Source organism: Eurytemora carolleeae, unplaced genomic scaffold, assembly GCF_000591075.1.
Source record: "Eurytemora carolleeae unplaced genomic scaffold, Eaff_2.0 scaffold1603, whole genome shotgun sequence".
Classification (NCBI taxonomy): Eukaryota; Metazoa; Arthropoda; class Copepoda; order Calanoida; family Temoridae; genus Eurytemora; species Eurytemora carolleeae.
Window position 1 is genome coordinate 18,637 of NW_019397701.1, and position 22,923 is coordinate 41,559.

Below are 22,923 nucleotides of genomic sequence, written 5' to 3' on the forward strand. Positions count from 1 at the left end.
ATTTAATAAATATATTCCCACTCTCTACTCATAAATATTGTATCTTTTACTATCCAGGAGAAAACATGGTTATTAATGGTCTTGATCCTCTACAATCTGAACCAAAGCCAAAGAGAATCAAGAAGTGTCAAGACGGATATCAATGTTCTCAATGTGATTATGTTGCAACAAGAGCAAGTAACTTAGAACGTCATATTAAGTATAAACATGAGGGTGTGAGATATCCTTGTCCTCATTGTGAGTTTGCTGCAACTACATCAAGTAACTTGAAGAATCATAAAGAATATAAACATGAAGGTGTGAGATATCCTTGTCCTGAATGTGCTCATGTTGCAAAAAGAGCGTGGAATTTAAAGAATCATTTAGTAAGAAAACGTGATTTTAGATATTCTTGCTCTCAATGTGAGTTTGCTGCTACAACAGCAAGTCAGTTAAAGGGACATGTTAAAAGTATACATGAAGGAGTGAGGTATTCTTGTTCTCAATGTGAACATGTTGCAACAAGAGCAAGTGATTTAAAGAGACATGTTGAAAGTATACACGAAGGAGTGAGAAATCCTTGTCCTCAATGTGAGCATGTTGCAACAACAGCAAGTCATTTAAAGAGTCATGTTAAAAATAAACACTAAGGAGTAAGTTATCATTGTCCTCAATGTGAGTTTTCTGCAACTACAGCAAGTAACTTAAAGAATCATATTGAATGTAAACATGAGGGTGTGAGATATCCTTGTTCTCCATGTGAGCATGTTGCAACAAGAGCAAGTGATTTAAAGAGACTTGTTGAAAGTACACACGAAGGAGTGAGATATCCTTGTCCTCAATGTGCAAGTCATTTGCAATAAGAGCAAGTCATTTAAAGAGTCGTGTTGAAAGTATACACAAAGAAAGAGATATCCTTGCTCTCAATGTAAGCATGTTACAACAAGAGCAAGTCATTTAAAAATCATGTTGATAGTATACACGAAGGAGTAAGCTATCCTTGTCCTCAATGTGAGTATGCTGCAACTACAGCAGGTACCCTGCAGATTCATAAGGAAAATGCACACACGGAGGAGTGAGATATCCTTTCTCTCAATGTAAGCATGTTGCAACAAGAGCAAGTGATTTAAAGAATCATATTAATTATAAACACGAAGATGTGAGATATCATTGTCCCCAATATTAATTTGCTGCAACTACAGCACTTTACCTGAAAATTCATGTTAAAAATAAACACAAAGAAGTGATATAGCCTTGCCCTGAATGTGAATATGTTGGAACTATAGCAAGGAATATGAAGAGCCATGTGAAAAGTAAAATGTTGTCTGAAGTGTTAAGTTTTGATTAATCATGAATGGTTTTTAAAGTTAGTTCTACAGAATGATGCTTGTTTTGTAATTAAATCTAATTGGAGTATCTAATGTTTTCCTTAAATTTTGTTTATTACCTTCAGTAGATTCTCAAATACAGGGTTAACCACAAAAGATGAGACTACATAGACGACCTGAAACTCAGAATAATATGAAGATCTTAAGGTTAAATTAAGTCTGCTGCTTTTAATGGTTTATTTAATGATTTGGCAAAGAAAAAAAAACAAGTTTACAGTTGCAGGGAGTCGTGAATATAAGGAATCAGACAGTTTACATTCTGTACAGTCGTCTCTGAAGTTTTATCTTTTGTAAGTAACCCTTTAACCTAATTATTATATGTTCCCTTTAATTTAAAATAATTTACAAAATCACACTTTTATAAATTTAGCTTAATACCTGTAGTTATTTATTTTCTGTAATCTGTGTTTTCAAAGGATATTTTTATATCTAAATATGAAATTGGTCAATTACAATGTCATTTATAAATTTGTTTAAAACTATTGATTATAATTTTCAGAAGACTTCATTGTCACTTTGGTAGGGGAAAATGCGGGAAATAGGGGTTGTTGTATGGGGGGGTCTATAATTGAGGTTCCCGACCGAAAGTTGATGACTATTGACATCCCACATGGACCTGAAAAAGTTTTTGAAAAATTTCCGGAAAATACAGGAAAAAATTAGCTGACAAATCTGAGAAAAATTTCAAGGAACAAAGTAAGAAGGCTTCAAGGGCGTTTTTAAGGGGAAAATGCAGGAAAGGTGGTGAAATTGTATTAGGACAGGGTAAAAGGTATTCTGAAAGTCTAAAATTGAGTTAGGACAGGGTGAAATGTATTCTGAAAGTCTATATGTGTATTAGTACAGGGTGAAAGGTATTCTAAAAGTCTAAAATATAGTTTCCTAACAGATGACTATTGACACCCAATGCGGGACTAATACAGGTTTTGAAAAAATGAGAGGAAATTGTTGTTTTCTCCTGTTTTTGTTTTTTTATTAAGAAATAGTTCCCATTCAGGGCTGCATGCAAAAATCTGAGAGAATCCATTATTTAAATAAAATCTTTAAAAATCTTTTAATTTCTAAATTTTTCTATTTTACACTGAATGTACTTTTCAGACAGAATGGCCGAGATTATTAAAGAAGAATTAAATATGGAAGACTTTGAGATAAAAGAAGAAACAATTTCCTTCAAGGAAGAAATCCTTCCCTCCTCTACCGAAGATAATACATGTACTGTTAATCTACATAAAGATGATATAAAGATGGAAAATACAGGAATACAAGGTAAACTTCACAATATTTAATACTTTAAATAATATTTGTTTGATTATATACTGAGTAGACTAGCTTAAATTGTCTAGCTCATTCCCCCCCCCACACATGCAAATTTGATACATACATCTAATTTTATAAGTAAAATATGATGTAATCTTAATTTTGAAGGTTAGGTTAGGGTAAAACAATTTCTGTGCCTAACCTTTTTTTTCTTTACTTTTATTTAGACCAAAACCAATGTTAAAAAAGTAGATTATGTCTATGATAATTTGATGGGTCCCATGTTTTCCCCTTAGGTCTCTGCCCGTACCTCCCACCACCCTCCCTCCTCCTCCTCCCATGCCTTCCTCCTCCTCCCCTCTTGTCTATTGTTTACATTTAGGAAAATGAGCTAAAAATCTGCGGAAAATAATGATGTATAGAATTTATGTCCATTTTATGGCTAACCATGAAGCAAGGCCACACTGGAAAAATATAGCGCCAATAATATAACTACCAATAATATTACTGATAAAAATATAACCGGCCAAAAAATAACTAACCTAAAATATGACCACTTTTTTACTTAGAATATAACCATATTTTGACAAATAAATGTAAATATTTTCTCAAACAAAAATATAATCATTTCTTTTAAATCCAAAATATTACCATTTTTTAAACCAATAAAACCATGTAAAGCTCTTTAGTTTTCATAAACATTCAATCAATTGTTTTCGAAAATAGTTATATTTTTGAACGAAAATGATTATATTTTTATTTGAAAAGGTTAGGTTTTGGTTTTAAAATTGTTATTAAAATACAACAATTCTTTCGCTAAAAATATAACCATTTCTTAAACAAAAATATGACCATTTCTTTACAAAAAAATACAATTTTTAAAATATTAAATATAACCATATTTTAAACCAAAAATATAACCATGTAAAAGACTTCAGGTTTAATAAAAATTCCATCAATTGTTTTCCATGTTATCTGTAGTGTTCATATATTTCATTTTAGTCAAAATAATAGTTTTTTCATGGCTGAAAATGGTTTTATTTTTAATTTGAAAAGGTTAAGTTAGTGGTTTAAAATTTTTTTTATATTTTTGGTCAAAAATAGTTTGACAAAAGGGGTTGGTGGAGATGGCATGTTTGATGTGTGGGGGGGGGGTGACCCTGCCTTAATTTTTGGTTCAAACCTTCCAATTTTTTGGCTGCACGCCTAATTAGTGATAGAAATTTCTAAAATAAAATCAAATTGAATTTTAATAACCTCTGATGACCTCTAATGACCTCCACAAATTGAAAATATTTCAACTATGGCTTTATGCATATTAAACAAAAGCTAGGAATCCAGGGAATACAGTAGCAGCATTAAATCCAGTGTTTGACCTTCTTATGACCTCTTATGACCTCTAATGACCTAAATGACCTCCAAAAATGAAAATGTTTGAACTATGGCTGGATTCATATCAATCAAAAGCTAGGAACCCCAGGAATACAGTAGCAGCAACGAATCCAGTGGTTGACCTTCTAAGGACCTCTAACGGCCTCTAATGATCTAAATGATCTCCAAAAATGAAGATGTTTTAACCATGACTTAATGCATATCAAACGAAAACTAGGAATCCATGGAATACAGTAGCAGCAATTTATCCAGTGTTTGACCATCTAATGACCTCTAATGTCCTAAAATAACCTTTAAAATAAAAATGTTTGTACAATGGCTATATGTATATAAATCAAAAGCTAGGAACCCAGGGAATACAGAATTTCTGAACATTTGTTACATCCCCAGGCTGAAATTCCATATTCAATAAATGATCGAAATAAAGAGTTGTAAATGGTTAGATTTGTTGCTGCATTTTCAATTTGGAGGTCATTAAAGGTTGTTAGAAAGTCAAACACTGGATGCGTTGCTGCTACTGTATTCCCTGGGTCCTAGCTTTCGTTTGATATGCCTAAAGCCATAGTTAAAACATTTTTATTTTTGGAGGTCATTTTAGGTCGTTTGCGGTCATTAGATGGTCAAACACTGGATTCATTGCTGCTACTGTATTTCCTGGGTTCCTATCTTTTGTTTTATATGCATAAAGCCATAGTTAAAAAAAATTTATTTTTGGAGGTCAGTTATGTCATTAGAGGTCGTAAGAGGTCATAAGAAGGTCAAACACTGGATTTGTTGCTGATACTGTATTCCCCGGGTTCCTAGCTTTAGTTTGATATGCATAAAGCCATAGTTAAAACATTTTCATTTTTGGAGGTCATTTAGGTCATTATAGGTCGTTGAAGGTCATTAGAAGGTCAAACACTGGATTCGTTGCTGCTACTGTTTTCCTGGGATTCCAAGTTTTTAATTGATATTCATAAAGCCATAGTTAAAACATTTTCATTTTTGGAGGTCATTTAGGTCATTAGAGGTCGTAAGAGGTCATTTGAAGGTCAAACACTGGATTTTTTGCTGCTACTGTATTCCCTGGGTTCCTAGCTTTGGTTTGATTTGCACTAAGTCATAGTTAAAATACTTTCTTTTTGTGGAGGTCATTAGAGGTTATTAGAGGTCATTAAAATTCAATTTATTTTATTTTAGGAATTCAGATCACTAATTAGGTCTGCAGCCAAAAAATTGGAAGATTTGAACCAAAAATGAAGGCAGGGCCCCCCCTTCTCCTACATCAAACATGCCATCTCCATCATCCCCTTAGAAAAATAGCAGTGAATTTTTTCTCTGACTTTCATTAGTTTTTAGCTGATCTGCAGTTTTCAGTTTGCTTGGAATGTCGGACTTAACTGTTTGAAGGTTCAGGTTCAAACATAAATTGATTTTTTAGTGATTTAAACATTCTGAGGATTTTCTATGTCAGAATTGAGCCTTAATAATGACAAATGGAATAAGGAAGGATAGGAAAGGAGTGGATATTTTTGACAAAAGAATATTGGTTCTTGTAAGTTTATCTTGGACACAGTGCTTCAGAAAATGGCCTTGTTTACATCAATATTTTCCATGAAGCCAGTATAGTATAAACTGGTATCCTAGTGCATGGTATGTTTGTTTGTTTGTTTGTGTTTGTTACTCCTGGGTACTTCAAGTAGAAGATTAGCAGAGTTCTCTGGTTTATAATTATCCACATCTCCATCCAGGTTTTGTCATGAAGAGATTTGAAAAGCTTCAGGTGTGGAGCATCTTTGATGTTATTTGTGAGCTTGTTCCAGGTTTTGACGTTAAGGTTGCTGAAGAATTTGTTCCTTATTTCGAAGTTCAATCTTTTTGGTTGGATATTTAGGTAAAATGCTGATTGTCTGGTTGGTGTACACCCATCAGGATTCTAATCCAAGGTTTACAGAACTCCCGTACTTATTCAAGGTTTACAGAGTTTCCGTCTCCATCCAGGGTTTATAGAGTTCCTGTCTCTATCCAGGATTTACAGAGTTCCCGTCTCTATCCAGGATTTACAGAGTTCCGTCTCTATATTTTCCTTGTTTTTTTGGCAAGAGGGGGTTGGGGGGTTGGGGAAAAGAAGCATAGAGAAACCCCTCCTTCTCTGCACTATATTATTATCTCAAAAATTATTATATTTTTGGATCTTTATATTTTTGGCAACATATATTTTAGTACGTTATATTTTTGGTGGTTATATTTTTAGTGGCTATATTATTATTGTTATATTTTCCCTGCCCATCCACACGGGATCCTAAAAGCTCAATTTTTTAATTCATGAATTGGCCCATTTCTAACATTCATTACTAATAATGGGCCAAGTGAACTAGTTTTTAAACTAATTTCTCCTGAAAAATAATATCTTCATTAGGAAAATTTGTCTGTATTTAGTTTAACACGTTTAATATATATTTTAGATAAAATGGCGGAGAATATGAATAAAGAATCTGAGATAACCTCTACTGTAGAGGATACATGGTTTGTTAATATACCTGAAGTAAAAATAAAGCTGGAAAATGCAGAAATACAAGGTAAACTTCCTAATTTTGTAAACTTTTTGTTTTTACGTTAAAGGGGGGGAGGATGGGGTAAAAAAATATTGTGAGGTGTCGAAAGAATTCATTGTTATTCGCCTCTCAAAATTGTTAACAAAATATGTATCGCTTTAATGCAATGAACAGGGTAACTGTAGCTTTATTGGATCTTCTGCCAGATATGCAAATAACATTTTTGGCAATTATGCTTACATTAGAAAGTATAGATAATAAATAATAATTATTTAAACTATTTTAAAAGGAACCTGTGGTAAAGTGTATTTTTAAACTTCCAGAAAAGGTAGTTGTACACAATTTTATCGTCTTTTGAGATGAAAATGCATGAATATTTTCATAAAAACTTCTCAGAGCGGGAGGTTATTTTACTTAATTTTCAAAGAGAGAACACATGGGGAATCATGGGTTGGCAATGTTGGTCAAAGACTCAAATGGCAGTAAATTATATAATATGATAAATATCAATATTCATTAACCAGTTTAATGAAGTACCGTTGCCCGGGCTATTTTTGAAATTATTGGCTTGGTTAAGGGATAAGAAGATTAGCAATTTAATAAATATTTTCCCACTCTCTACTCATAAATATTGTATCTTTTACTATCCAGGAGAAAACATGGTTATTAATGGTCTTGATCCTCTACAATCTGAACCAAAGCCAAAGAGAATCAAGAAGTGTCAAGACGGATATCAATGTTCTCAATGTGATTATGTTGCAACAAGAGCAAATAACTTAGAACGTCATATTAAATATAAACATGAGGGTGTGAGATATCCTTGTCCTCAATGTGAGTTTGCTGCAACTACAGCAAGTAGCTTAAAGAATCATATTGAATATAAACATGAAGGGGTGATATATCCTTGTCCTCATTGTGAGTTTGCTGCAGCTACAGCAAGTAGCTTAAAGAAGCATATTGAATGTAAACATGAAGGGGTGAGGTATCCTTGTCCCCATTGTGAGTTTGCTGCAACTACAGCAAGTAGCTTAAAGAATCATATTGAATGTAAACATGAAGGGGTGAGATATTCTTGTTCTCAATGTGAGTTTGCTGCAACAAGAGCAAGTGATCTAAAGAGACACGTTGAAAGGAAACACGAAGGAGTGAGATATCCCTGTTATCAATGTGAACATGTTGCAACAAGAGCAAGTGATTTAAAGAGACATGTTGAAAGTATACACGAAGGAGTAAGATATCCTTGTCCTCAATGTGAGCATGTTGCAACAACAGCAAGCCATTTAAAGATTCATGTTGAAAGTATACACGAAGGAGTGAGATATCCTTGCTCTCAATGTGAGCATGTTGTAACAAGAGCAAGTGATTTAAAGAGACATGTTGAAAGTAAACACGAAGGAGTGAGATATCCTTGTTCTCAATGCGAGTATGTTGCAACAACAGCAAGTCATTTAAAGAGTCATGTTAAAAATAAACACGAAGGAGTAAGTTATCCTTGTCCTCAATGTGAGTTTGCTGCAACTACATTGAGTAATTTAAAGAATCATATTAAAAGTATACACGAAGGAGTGAGATATCCTTGTTCTCAATGCGAGTATGTTGCAAGAAGAGCAAGTGATTTAAAGAGACATGTTGAAAGTACACACGATGGAGTGAGATATCCTTGTTCTCAATGCGAGTATGTTGCAACAACAGTAAGTCATATAAGGAGTCATGTTAAAAATAAACACGAAGGAGTAAGTTATCCTTGTCCTCAATGTGAGTTTGCTGCAACTACAGCAAGTAACTTAAAGAATCATATTAAAAGTATACACGAAGGAGTTAGATATCCTTGTTCTCAATGCGAGTATGTTGCAAGAAGAGCAAGTGATTTAAAGAGACATGTTGAAAGTACACACGAAGGAGTGAGATATCCTTGTTCTCAATGTGAGTATGCTGCAACTACAGCAAGTAATTTAAAGAGTCATGTTGATAGTATACACGAAGAAGTAAGATATCCTTGTCCTCAATGTGAGTTTGCTGCAACTACAGCGAGTAACCTGAATAGACATATTGAATATAAACATTGATTTCAAAATTTTTCTATTTTACGCTGAATTTTTTTTCAGACAGAATGGCCGAGATTATTAAAGAAGAATTAAATATGGAAGACTTTGAGATAAAAGAAGAAACAATTTCCTTCAAGGACGAAATCCTTCCCTCCTCTACTGAAGATAATACATGCACTGTTAATCTACATAAAGATGTTATAAAGATGAAAAATACAAGAATACAAGGTAAAATTCACAATATTTAATACTTTAAATAATATTTGTTTGATTATATAATGAGTAGACTAGCTTAAATTGTCTAGCTCATCCCCCCCCACACATGCAAATTCAATACATACGTCTAATTTACATCAAATAAATATTCCTTTACATATACGTTCAAAAGAACTACCCAGGTATTTTTCAATTGAACTAATTTTTCAATATTTTATAAGTAAAATATGATGTAATCTTAATTTTGAAGGTTAGGTTAGAGTAAACCAATTTCTGGGCTAAGGTTTTAATTTTTTTCTCGATATATTTTCTCTTCTCTTCTCAGAGCGGGGGGTTATTTTACTTGATTTTCCAAGAGAAATAACATAACTTTATTTCATTCTGTATGTGGGGAATCATGGGTCGGCGGTAAATTATATTAATATGATAATTATCAATATTCAATAACCAGTTTAATAAATTACCGTTGCCCGTGCTATTTTTGAAATTAGCCATTTAATAAATATATTCTCAATCTTTTACTATTCAGTAGAAAACATGGTTATTAATGATCTTGATCCTCTACAATCTGAACCCAAGCCAAAGAGAATCAAGAAGAGTCAAGAATGATATCAATGTTCTCAATGTGATTATGTTGCAACAAAAGCAAGTAACTTAGAACGTCATATTAAATATAAACATGAGGGTGTGAGATATCCCTGTCCTTATTGTGAGTTTGCTGCAACTACAGCAAGTAAGTTAAAGAAACATATTGAATTTAAACATGAAAGAGTAAGATATCCTTGTTCTCAATGTGAGTTTGCTGCAACTGCAGAAAGTAACTTAAAGAATCATATTGAATGTAAACATGAGGGTGTGAGATATTCTTGTTCTCAATGTGAGTTTGCTGCAACTACCGCATGTAGCCTAAAGAGACATGTTGAAAGTGAACACGAAGGTTGAGATATCCTTGTTCTCAATGTGAGCATGTTGCAACAAGATCAAGTTATTTAAAGAGACATGTTGAATATAAACATGAAGGTGTGAGATATCCTTGTCCTCGATGTGGGTTTGCTGCAACTACAGCAGATAACCTAAAGAGACATGTTGAAAGTAAACATGAAGGTGTGAGATATTTTTGTTCTCAATGAGAGCATGTTGCAACAAGATCAAGTTATTTAAAGAGGCATGTTGAATATAAACATGAAGGTGTGAGATATCCTTGTTCTGAATGTGATTATGTTGCAACAACAGCAAGTCACTTAAAGAGTCATATTAATATAAACATGAAGGTGTAAGATATCCTTGTCCTTAATGTGAGTTTGCTGCTACTACAGAAAGTTACTTAAGAGATGTGTTGTAAGTAAACACGAAGGTGTGATATATCCTTGTCCTCAAGGACATGTTGAAAATAAACACTGACGTGTGAGATATCCTTGTTCTCATTTGAGTTTGCTGCAACTACAGCACGTCACCTGAATATCCTCATGTTGAAAATACTCACGCATCGCTCAGCCCAGAGAATGTCCCAAACAAATTCCAAGATTTAAGACGTCTTTCAAGTCGTCTTGCTACTGTCATCTTTCATGGGACACCCTGTGCTTGTTATGATGTTCCATAATGTTATCTTCTAAAGAATTGTTTTGTTCAGATAAGATGCTATTTAATAATGATATGGGACATCATGAACGTCCTTATGTCATTAATTCATTTGACGGATTTCTGTAGATTTGAAATTCTTCTTCAATTACTGCAATTATTAGTTACAACATCCAAGACAAATGAGAGTATACAACCAAATTCAATTTATAAAGAATAATTCAATACTGTGATGTGAGCTGTCTCTTTTTTTTACTTTTTACTGTCTGTTTAATTCATGATTTCCAGCAACTATAAACTGTTTTTTTTTCGTTGGCCAACATTAAATAAGCCAATAAAAGACAATATTTTAAGAAGAATATTTAATTTAATATTTGGATCGTCATATTGTAAGAGTTTCAGGTCGTCTTTACAATCTCATCCTTTGTGGTTAACCCTGTAATTTGACATTTTTTTATCAAGTACAAGGTTACCCTAAAAGGATTAGACAAAAAACAACCTAAAGCTTTTAATCCCAAGGTAAACTTAAGTCTTTTGCTTCTCAATAAACAAAATTTTCTATTTTTGGTAATAATATTTTATTTTTCCAGCCCAGTTTTGATAAAACATCAAAACCTGTTGAAAATTGTTAATAATTATTTCAAGCTACAGGGTGTCCCAATAATTATGGGAATCCAGTGACGAATTCGATATCGTCTTTTCAAATAATTCTCTGATTTAGTACTGAGAAAGCTGTAATCTGTCTGCTATGTTCACATTTTGTTTGTTTATTTTTTGACTGCATACAGTTGAACTTAGTAAAACAAGAAAATTGCAGTATTCAACCACAGTAAACTTGTCCGTCTTCGATCACTGTTCGTCTTGCGGAGGCATTATAGACACATCTTTGAAGTCTTTTACCCTTTTCATAAAATAAACTCTAACAGACATAATAATATTATGGCTTTTGAAATTAGGTATTATAATGCTAATTCATAGCAAAGACGATATCCAATTCTTCCTTGAATTCCCATGTTTTTTCGGACACCCTGTACTTTACAGGGAAGTTATAGGTAGTTTTCTTTCTCGAGGGTTTCCGCTGCGCAGTAACAAAAACTTCGCGGAGTGGATACAGTTCCTTTTTATTTAACCAATTGATTAACTTTGATTCCCCTAACTAATTTATAGCTTACCGTTCCTCTGTATAAGTGAATCATAGGTTGGTAATGTTAGTTATAAGGCAGTGAAAAATAGCGATCTACTTTAAATATTTTAATTGATAATAATTGAAAATAAAATATTAAAGAATATTCAGAAACCACGGTACGGAATTAAATCCGTCTTATTTTTACATCCTTGTATGTTACATTCAGTTGTGAACTTTTTATCAAACCATTTTTAAGCTTTTGAAATACTCTATTGGAGGCAACAATCTTAATATCGTTCACATGAACTTCGTAATTATCTGTAGATTTTGTCTGTTGGTGAACAGACCCTTTTACTTAATGATCTGATGATGCCAGATAATACACGTTTATAAAGATATTGCTGACACTGTTCTCAAGGTACTTATTCAATCAAAACCGGCCTGGCCAGATTTTTAAGTAAAAAGATCTTTTCTGTTTACACTGCACAATTGCTGTGTCTCATGTTCATCGGACTATTCCTTACTCCCTGGACTATTCCTTTAAGTCGTCTTCCTATTTCAGAGTTTTCTGGTTCTCACTGATTCTATATTCTTGTCAGCAATTCTTAACAAATAGATTTTACATTTATTAGATATCAGATCCTCTCACCCACCGCCCCCTCCAACTTAAAACTTACACATTTATAAAGTTATTTTTTATCTCCCTGACAGCAACAAATCTCATAGAATGATAACTGTCTTATTTCTTTAAAATGTGAAAATAATTGCAAATTATCTTTTTATTTAATATGATCTGAGATTGTCACATGTTTTCAACTGACAACCATTATCTAAAAAATGTTAAGTTTATTTATTTGTGATTTAAAAAAACAAACATCGTATAGAATCTTTTAGAAAAAATGTTAATCTACTTTACATATCAGTGTTCAGTGTTAATAATGTAAAATATCCTTCTGCTACAGGGTGTCACACGAAACATGATTTAAAATTCGTCTTTTATTTTTTAAATTATTGGAGAGATTCAGTCGCCAACCTTCTTTCACAGACAGTAATCACAAAATTGTCTAGTCCTGGGATTTCCAAAATGTGGTCTGCCTTTTAAGTGGTGTCAAAATTACCGGAGCTATTTAGAATTTTGTTCCGATTTCAATTTTAATAAATGAAACCAAGATTGACGAAAGCTGAACAAATTAAAATTAAACATAATTAAATACTTGATAACAACCCTATAATTTTCCCTAATAAAAACCCCTTGCAAAATTAATGCATTGTAAATATTTGTAAAGAGCGGAGCAAAGATTTGTTTTAAAGTTTTTAAATATAAGTAAAAATGATAAATAATGTAATATAAAATTTCAAAAATATCTTGAAAAGCCATCTTAAAATGTTTTTTTTTAATATTTTTTATCATTATTTACTATGTATTATGTTTTTTAGCAAAGTAAAGATAAAATATTTTTGAAGGAGCATACTTAAGGTCAAAAACCAAAGTCCATTATCAAATAACAAAATTAACAGGGGTACCCGGCTTCCAATGTAATTGTAAAGAAAATGTAAATCGGCAGAATAGTAAAAAAGTATTCGACTTAAGTTATGCCTTTAAGAAATCCAGTGAACATATAACACAGCAATTGTGCAGTGCAAAAATTAAACAGTATTTCGTTAATTACTCCATTTAAACATAAGCGATAAAGAATAAATATTCCCAGGGCTATACAAAAGTATGAGTGGCATGGTGAGCTGAAATTAAAGCCCAAGCGGTTGCAAAGCCTTAAAGTCAAGGCTATCTAAAAATTCGATAAATAACTTTTAATGTTGTTCAGATTTCAGTGAATAGTGCAGGGGTCCGTATAATTCCATCTGATCCAAGGAGAATTGAATACAAGGAGGGGGCAATAAGGTTTCCGTACACTTTGCTGTGACGTATTTGGGCTGCTGGAGAACTGGTTTTTGCGTAACAACAATAATAAAGATTGTAAACAATAACACAAATGATAAACAGACATTTGGTGCATCTCTGGGGTTAGATGAAGATTCACCGTATACTAACTCATGTTTGTTTACATTAGATCAGCTGCCTTTATTATTGTTGTTACGCAAATACTAGTTCTCCAGCAGCCCAAAAACGTCACAGCAAAGTGTACGGAAACCCTATTGCCCCCTCCTTGTATTCAATTCTCCTTGATCTGATCAATCCCAAATGTTGATTGATTGATATTAGGAGCAGAAATAAACTAGTTGTTATCGTAAACAATTGGAAGTATAATGTCAAGTTGTAGAAAAAATTCCATACTGCGGAATGTTTACTGCAAGGGAGTGTTTATTTTTCTGTATATCATAATTTATCTCTTTTATTAAATACTAATAATTACATCTTTTAACACCCCAAATGCAGTACACATTTCTGAAGTGTGTAGTACACTTACACAAAAACTTGTCAAAGTTCACAATGACATATAAAGTGTACTTTCATGCCCCTAAATGTACTTCAACCCCGATCCTATTTGGGATCAGAAATGGAATTATATGGATCCCTGCACTGGAATAGTGCAGTTTACCCATCAAACTACACAATACACATAGTTTTAACTTTTTAAGCAATTACAGGATGTCACACGAAACATGACAGTTGGCGAATAAATTCAATGTTTTCTTTCATCAAACTGTATTAATTAAGACCTTGTGTAGTTTATTTCAAATTTTTTTCTCAAATATATATTTGTTTGAAATCAATTTTGCTATATTATTACTGCTATTTAGCATTTCTTATCATCATCGTCTTTGTTATCAAACAACTTAACAAATTATGAAAGAAGACATTTTAAACTTTTCATAAACTGTCATGTTTTGTGGGACACCCTGTAGTAAAACAAATTCACATAAGAATGTCGTCTTTCTAATCTTTATGGGTCTCATTCTATCCTTGCTATTCTATCGGAAATTTCATATTTTACGTTCACAGGTTTTGAGTGCTCGCAAAAAAAAAAACAATTAAAAATAGGATATTGCTGGGTCGCAAAATTTTACGACACTTTTCAAATATAGGGGTCAAATAAAATTATTTAATTTTAGTTTTTTTATTAATCTGTTAAACTAAGTTAGATTTTAACATGAACAACAATATAACAACAAACATATATATAACAGGTTCAATAAACTATTAACATACAATAAATCTAAACATTATTACATTTTTTAGCATGCATACATTCTTTAACATAAGTTTTTATAGTTACATCAATCCATGGATAAATATTTAAACGGTTGTTACTGAATCTAAAATGACCTTTATTAAAAGAGCTCCTAGCCTAATTAACAATAAAAATATCTTTAAATCTGAGTTATATTATAACATGTTGCTATAATATAGTTTTATAACTCCAGCACCAAACAGAAATCAACATTTTTTACAGAAATCGAAACTTTTATGAAGACATTGTTAATCTAGATATCCATCGGGGGCACTTTTAAATTTGAGGATCAATGCCTGATTCCTAACAACACTAAAGTTAGATATAATGTTTATTGATGCTTAAATAAAGGGTTAAATGCGCACTGTGATTTAGGAATGCAAGCTCTCAAGCAAAAATTGATGCGAATTTTGCCAATTTCTTCTTAAAAACTAAAGCTAAAAACAAGTGCTACTGCTGTAAAGTTCTCAAATGGTCATATTAAGGGCTACGCATAAATAAAAGTGATTTGTAGCGGTAAAATAAAAGCAAAATTCGTTGCGACACTTCAAAATCGACCCTGTCTAGTACATTGATGCAACTTTTCATAGCAGTTTGAATCCATGTGTGCATACACCGCCTTGAAGACAGACCGGCTATGTAAGGTAGTTGAACTGAGTATGCAGTGTTGTGGACAAATTCTTTAGGATTTATTTGAGACTTTAAACTACCTTACATAGCCGGTCTGTCCCTTTAAATACTAGGCTAGTTAAAATTGCATCGGCACTCCCTTTAATGCTGTGAAAGTTTGTTTTAAAATGTTTAGTTAGATCCAAATAGAAATTCCCTATTGACGGCTCAAACATTAATTCTCTCAAAAGGAATTCAGAATTTTAAATAAAATCAGAGGCAAAAGGAAAGAAGATTTATGAAGTTGGTGGGGGGGGGGGGTGAACAGAAAAAGAGAGTCGATTAATATAAGATCAGGGTAAAATGTTGCAAAGAAAGTAAAGTTGGGGGTTTACGGAATAATGAGAGAAATTACGTTTCCCTCTAACTGTAGGACATATGATGTGTAGGACAAATAACATGGCGCCGAAGAAAAAGAAAGAAAATGTGGTTGAAAGAAACTATGGAAGAAAGGAACCACGGAAGAAAGAAACCATGGAAGAAAGGAACTATGGAAGAAAGAAAATGTGGTTGAAAGAAACTATGGAAGAAAGGAACCATGGAAGAAAGGAACCATGGAAGAAAGGAACTATGGAAGAAAGGAACTATGGAAGAAAGGAACCATGGAAGAAAGAAACCTGAAAGGTAGGAAGATTAAAAAGAAAACGGTTGAAAGGAAAAATGAATGGGATTGAAAGGTTAAAAGGAAGAAAGAAGATGCAAGTGAAGGCTAGGACTGGACACGGTAATACTTTTTTTAATCCGTTCGTAAACAAATAATCAGATCAAAGTAGCGTGTTGGTCATTCATTATGTTACCGCTTGTTTTTAACGGGATCAGTAAGAGCCATTTCAAGTGACCTTAAATTTAAAGTCGGCAATGCCCGATACACAACAGTACCCTTGAAAACTTTGTCTGATCAAGTATGAATTAGATATTAATGTTTAAAATTTAAAAAACTAATTATTTTCAATCTTGATTTCTAAGTAAATTGCAATTCTACTACAGGAAAACATATAGGAATTCTACTACAGGAAAACATATAGAATTATCAGATTTAATCATAAATTATAAATATAACATTATCTTCAACATTATTGATTAAATAAATGTTTCAAGGGTTCCGTTTAAATCGGGCTTCGACATCTTTGCATGGGTTTCACTTGAAATTACGCGAACAGTCACTTTAACTTTAAAAACTTAACGTTTAGTTGTAATAAACCCCTTATTTTTTAGAAAGTTTATTAAATGTTTCCTTTACAACAATTGGATGCTATTATATAATCAGCTGAAAACTTTAGAATGGTGGATATTGAGATTAATGCTTGATCCTCTCTTTTTCTCAAAATCAAGACTAACCTAATCTTGTGCTTGTATTCTGAAAAGTGTATAAAATTCAACCAATCAGAGTCGCGTATATGAAGCCGGTAAATTTGAAATTTTTGCGCGCCATTTAAAATTTTAAAGAAACGGAGGGACTCTCTAATTTAGTAAAACTGGTTTTTAATTTTTCTCTACTGTATCCAAGAAAGAACGGGTTAAGAAGAAAATCAAAAGTGTGTCCATTGGATACTCAGATTAAGTAATCGGGATTAAGGATATCTCATTCTAAAGTTTTCAGCTCATGGTGAAAAATTTAGAAATTCTAAATCTACTGATAAGAAAACTATATAAAGGAATTTAATGGTATTAAATGTATGGCGTGATCTTGAGCAATTTAAACAAACGGCCCAGGTATTGGGAAACAATTTAAAGGGACTGTAATTGTAATTTCTAGCGACCTTTCACTGGGATTTAAATTTGCCAATTACTTCTTAAAAACCAAAGCTAACAACAAGTGCTTTACCGTGCTAAAATGTACACGTAAAGGGCTACAGAAAAGCAAAAGTAAGTAAGAGTGGTAAAAATCCAAGCCCAAAGCGTAGCGACACTTCAAAGTTGACCCTATCTTAAAAATTGTCTCAGCAAAAATGATTGAGTTATTCCTTTTTTTCATCGTAAGGTTGATCATTTTAAATTCAAATTTTAATTTAAATGTATTGCAGAGACGATGAAGGAAATCAACAGAATTAATTGCTTTAAAGTACAAAATAACGACAATATTTTCCTAATTCTCAATCCAATAAAAAGTTTAAAGAATACCGTTGTGACTCGGGCATGTAAGTAAACCGCTTAGTTAAGGACAACTTGAAAGTAAATTCCTAAAGTACATTAAACAAAGGACACTGAAAGTACATTTTTTAAACAGAAATAATCAGTGTACTGCAAATTATTCACATTTTTTAAACAGAAATAATCAGTGTACTGCAAATTATTCACATTTTTAAACAGAAATAATCAGTGTACTGCAATTTGATCTGATAAGGAGAAAAATGTAGGACTTTATTGCTTTTAATTTATGACGTAATTTGTTGTGGAAAATATTTACAAATTGTCAACATTAAAAATGGAAAAATTGTGCTTTAAATATTTGTGAGATAATTATTTTAGTTAACATTCACTTTTCAAACATTTTAGGTAACATTCACATTTTAACATTTTAGTTAACATTCATTTTATAAGGTTTTATATCATGAAAGTAGAACTCTCTAATCCTATTTTCTTCTTTAGAAATCTCGTATGGTTAAATAATAAAGTTGAATTAAAACAGATGAATATATTTTTTTTACTTAAAAGTGTACTTCAGTTTCTGGAAGGAATATAAACAAACTTATACGGGCCTGATCAGTAGAGATGGGCATCTTTTTTCTCAACTAAACATTCCTAGTGAACTTTGGTGTAGTTCAAAAAAAGCGATGGACGAACGATTTGGATCGTTCAGAGAAAAGAAAAACGAACGAAAATCTAATATTTCCAAAAGAATTTGAAAAAACCTATCGTTTTTAAAAACTATCTTATTGAACGAACAATTTTAATTAACGATGGTTCAAGTGAGAAAACCGCCATAATTCAGATGGAAAATGAACGATATTCTTGATACGAACGAAAACAATTTTTATTGAACGATTGAAAAAAACCCGAACGAAATGGGTCTGGCACAAACGATAAACGAACGAAATACTATCTAGATATAATCAAACAATCCCATTGATGAACCATCTTAGCAAACTCATTTAATGTTAATAAATTGTACAAATTAGTGTACACTGTACATACAGGGTTACCCACAAAGGATGAGACTTCAAATCAGTTGTTTATTTTGTTTTCCTACATTCAGGGTTCCTTGTAGGTGATTGATCATTTACTAAACGATTAAGATAGTCAATGAAATACAGAAACCATAAATCAAGCTTCAAATCGTCATATTTTTAGAGTTTTGGGTCGTCTTTACAGTCTCATCTTTACAGTCATGTGAGTACCCTGTATTTACATACATTGATACTTGATATGCACACACGTATTAACAAAATGAAGTATTTTAAACAACTTTTTTAAAGATATGAGTTAAATTTTAAAAGAAAATTCTGAAATAGGAAGACGACTTTTAGAATCAAATTATAACTTTAAATATTCCAATGAGTATGAGACACAGCAATTGTGCAGTGAAAACAGGCCCTTTTCACTAAATTAGTGATTTAATAAGTGTTTAGTAAAACTATTTCCTTTGTAACAACATCAAATAAACAGAAGTATTGCTAGTATGTCGTCTTCCTATTCCCATGGTTTTCTGGTTATCACTTAAAGTATTTCCATTCAATTCAAGCCAATTTAAGCAGTGTATTTATGATTTGTTTAATTTCGACTCTTTGAGGTTTTCTTTAACAAGGTAAACCAAGCATGTTAGCAATTTTATATTTTTAACAATTTTGTAAATAGTTTTAGTTAATGTTTAGTTAATGTTTTGTTATATATACCAAATATAGTTTTAGTTAATGTTTATCTTAAAATTGTCAGTCTGATGTAACTTGCTATCTTAACTTTAAAAAATTGACAAAATTGTAAATCATACATTTAACTTACAGGGTGTCCCACGAAACATGACAGTTGGTAAATAGTTTTGAATGTCGTCTTCCATACTTTGTATTAGAAATTAAAGGCTGTTTGCAGTTTATTTCGTTTTAAAAATGTTTTGCACAAATATATTTTACTTTGAACTTAATTTTACGGTAATATGACTCCTTTATGCTACTTTTATTATTGTCTTTGGTATTAAACAACTTAACAAATTGTGAAAGAAGACATTCTAAACTATTTACCAACTGTCATGTTTCGTGGGACACCCTGTACCTTGTTTTTTATCATGTTTAATTCTCATAAGTGATATGGGAAATAAATATTTGAGCTATCATTATCTGTAGCTTTTTTTATTATCTTCTAATAGCTACAGATTATATATCTAGCTACTATCTATAAATATATATAATACCTAACTAAATAGCTAAATAGAAAATATCTAGCTACTAGCTATATAGATAATATCTAGCAACTAGCTATATAGATAATATCTAGCTACTAGCTATATATATCTAGCTACTAGCTGTATAGATAATATCTAGCTACTAGCTATATAGATAATATCTAGCTACTAGTTATATAGATAATATCTTGCTATTTGGTACAGTTTACTCCAGAGATTTTGAGCCATCGTAAGAGTTTATCGTAAGTGTTTTATACTATTATACGTAAATCTCAGTATTTTCAATAATAAATAAATAGCCATGAATATGCAGGAACAGTTTTAAAAAGCTCCATATAATCATAATTAAAATACTAAATATCTGCAGCATTCCATTATCAGAAAGTTAAGAACACGACATTTCATAAATTCTTCCGATGTCTCTTTATTTTTAAACTAGCTAATAGATATATATCTAGCTAGTAGCTGTATATATCTAGCTACTAGCTGTATATATCTAGCTACTAGCTGTATATATCTAGCTAGTAGCTATAGAAGACATGATATCACTGAAAGCCAACCAATAAGTAATGTTAAGTAGAATGAATGTGCAGGGGAAAACAATTCTGGAGACTCGATCCTGAAAAAAAAATAAGATCAATTTATACAAAATGAAAAAAATCAGAATATACATTCTAATACCATGAATGACTAAATCTCTTGAAAAATGTACGCCGAAACAACCATATATAAAGATAGATTGCGCATAAGACGACATTTTTCATCTTGAAAGATATAAATGTACAGAGATGTTTTAAAGATATTCCTATTATATAGATTAACTAGGTCAGTTGTGAACATTGGCTGTTCTTATGTCATTGAGTACTTGTGGTGTACATGAGTTCTGTAGAGAGAAATTTAAGTTAGTTTAGTCCTTCTCATGTCCTTCTTCAGTTCTCGACAATATGATATATATTGCTCAGTGAAATAAAATTCACTTCTGAGTGGTTTAATAATTATGAAATCCATTAAAACACCACCCCGCTTATCATTGAAGTACACTTTGACCCCCTAGAAGTATGAGTTCGCGGACTGCACAATTCTTGTTGATTTTGCGTACATAAGCTATCTATGTTTATTTATTCATCTATGGAAACAACTTTGTACTTTTTTGACTATCATACAATGAACCATAATTGATATAACAGAAAAAAATTTTTTGTTTAGAGCAAACTTAAAACAATTTACAGTAAATTACATATAAAAGGCATCTTTCTTTTTTGCTATCCCTGTTTTTGATTTTTTCCGTCTGTTTCTCTTTTCTTGTTTTTTTCTTCTTTTTTACTGATTTGATTTACTACAGTGAGAACTTGAAAACTCTGGAATAGAAATTCGACTTTTAGACTCAAGTTATGACTTTGAATAGTCCAATGAACATGAAACCCATCAATTGTGCAGTGTAAACAGACAAAATTCACTTAATAAGTGATTTATTAAAATACCAGTAAAGCTATTTGTTTTATAACAACATCAAATACACTTAAATATTGCTTAATTTTTTAGAAAATCCATATTCTTTGTAATTGTAGGTTGGATTTATATTTATTAAAAACCTTAGATTAATAACAATACACTAGATGTCGTCTTTTCGTGTTTTAGGGGGTTTTCGTTCACACTAACCCTGAGGTAGAAGCCTAAAGGAGTTACGCGCATGCCGCGTTGAATTACAAGACAGAGAGAGGGGATGCGCGTAACTCCTTTGGGCTTCTACCTCAGGGTTATTGTGAACGAAAACCCCTAAAACACGAAAAGACGACATCTAGTGTTTTATCTGTATTGTTATTAATCTATGTCAAAAAAGTTACTCAAGAGTCACGAAATACAGAAAATAAACACCTGGCACTAAAGGGCCATAGACAGAAGAATAGAATATATATTAGAGTGGAATTTACTAGACAAAAGTGTAAAACGGCCATTTTGTTATACTGTTTCCATACTGCAGGTGTACTTCACATATTTATGCTATATAACCTTTTGGGCCCTGGAACATCATTTTATAGAAAATCTAAAATTAATGTTAAAAGAAAACCAAATTATGAAATAGGCTGGTTTCATAATTGGCCAATGAACATTTCACATAGACTCTATGCCTTCCACTTTACAAACGATGATTTTCCGTTATAACTATAAATCAAATAATGTTTTTTATTCACCTAATTCATTATAAAGTTTATTTAACAGTTTAAAAAATTCGAAACTGAAATGAATAGTCTAGGGAACATACAGTATTAATGTACTCTACTGCATATAATTTGTGAACATTTACATGATTTGTACACTTTAAACTCCCTTTCAGGCTGAAAGGGACTGAAAAAATTCATACCGAAAGATTCTTTAAATTCCCCTCTAATATATATTCTATTCTCTATGGCCATAGAGTCAAGGTATTGAGAATGGAGATACATGTTTATTGTTTAATATTCATTACTAATAAATATTAAAGATGTTCAAATTGTTAAGATATAAATACTTACAATACAAATTGCCTTTTCTCTTCTTTTTTTCATTTCTTCCTTAGGCTCTAACTTCTTCTTCTTTCCGCTTGGTTCTAAGCCAAGAATCTAAAGAGAGAAAAATAGTTTTCACAGAAGTTTTAAAATATAGAAGTAAACATTTGATTTTACAACTGGGTGTACTGTGTAGGGCTGGGCTTCGTTCCTGGGGAACGATCGTTCTTTCATGGGAACGAACGAAACGGAACGAACGATTTAAAAAGTTGCAACGCGTCCAGCCCTAGTACTGTGTCTTTCTGAATGTAACATCGTCAATCTATTTCTTGTAAATCTACAGTTGGGCCTTTAAAACATAAAGTTAACATTGGATGTCGTCTTCTTATTCTGCAATTTCATGTGCCTCGCTGTTTGACTATTTTTGCAATGCTATTTTCGTTTTTTGTTGTTGCGAGAGTTTGAATTTTTGAATTGATATTGTATGTTTGCAAGTTTGTGTGCAAAATAATGGATCATATATCAGTTTCTTCTTCTCAAATGCACTTTATCAACCAATTGATCCAATAAGGTGCTAGATTTATTGGACATTGCCCAGTTGTGTTTCTTTACCTCCAACTCAGGTTCTATTGGTTTCAAATATCTATATTCAATATATCAAATATCTATATTTATTATATCAAATATCTATATTTATTATTAAAAATAATTAGGTCTGGGTTT

At 31.9% G+C, this 22,923-nt stretch overlaps 2 protein-coding genes across 6 annotated transcripts in view; one reads left to right on the plus strand and one right to left on the minus strand.

The window, feature by feature from the left end:
* Positions 1-8,659, plus strand: part of LOC111715543 (zinc finger protein 271) — an 11,350-nt gene extending 2,691 nt beyond the window's left edge. For 2 of the 3 annotated variants that reach the window (XM_023490896.1, XM_023490897.1), the window contains 2 exons: positions 6,464-6,577; positions 7,205-8,659. In XM_023490896.1, the coding sequence (XP_023346664.1) occupies positions 6,464-6,577; positions 7,205-8,619 (1,529 nt within the window). In that variant the 3' untranslated portion in view covers positions 8,620-8,659. Of the gene's footprint in view, positions 1-1,527; positions 1,824-2,256; positions 2,634-6,463; positions 6,578-7,204 lie in introns of those variants that run through there. The other variant, XM_023490895.1, reaches the window with a different exon arrangement.
* Positions 8,660-20,108: 11,449 nt separating this feature from the next.
* The window catches only part of LOC111715544 (glycine receptor subunit alpha-4), a 46,902-nt gene continuing 44,087 nt past the window's right edge, over positions 20,109-22,923 (minus strand). For 2 of the 3 annotated variants that reach the window (XM_023490898.1, XM_023490899.1), the window contains 2 exons: positions 22,228-22,314; positions 20,109-20,333 (listed from right to left, as the gene is read on the minus strand). In XM_023490898.1, coding sequence (XP_023346666.1) covers positions 20,232-20,333; positions 22,228-22,314 — 189 coding nt within the window. In that variant the 3' untranslated portion in view covers positions 20,109-20,231. The remainder of the gene's footprint in view (positions 20,334-22,227; positions 22,315-22,923) is intronic. The other variant, XM_023490900.1, reaches the window with a different exon arrangement.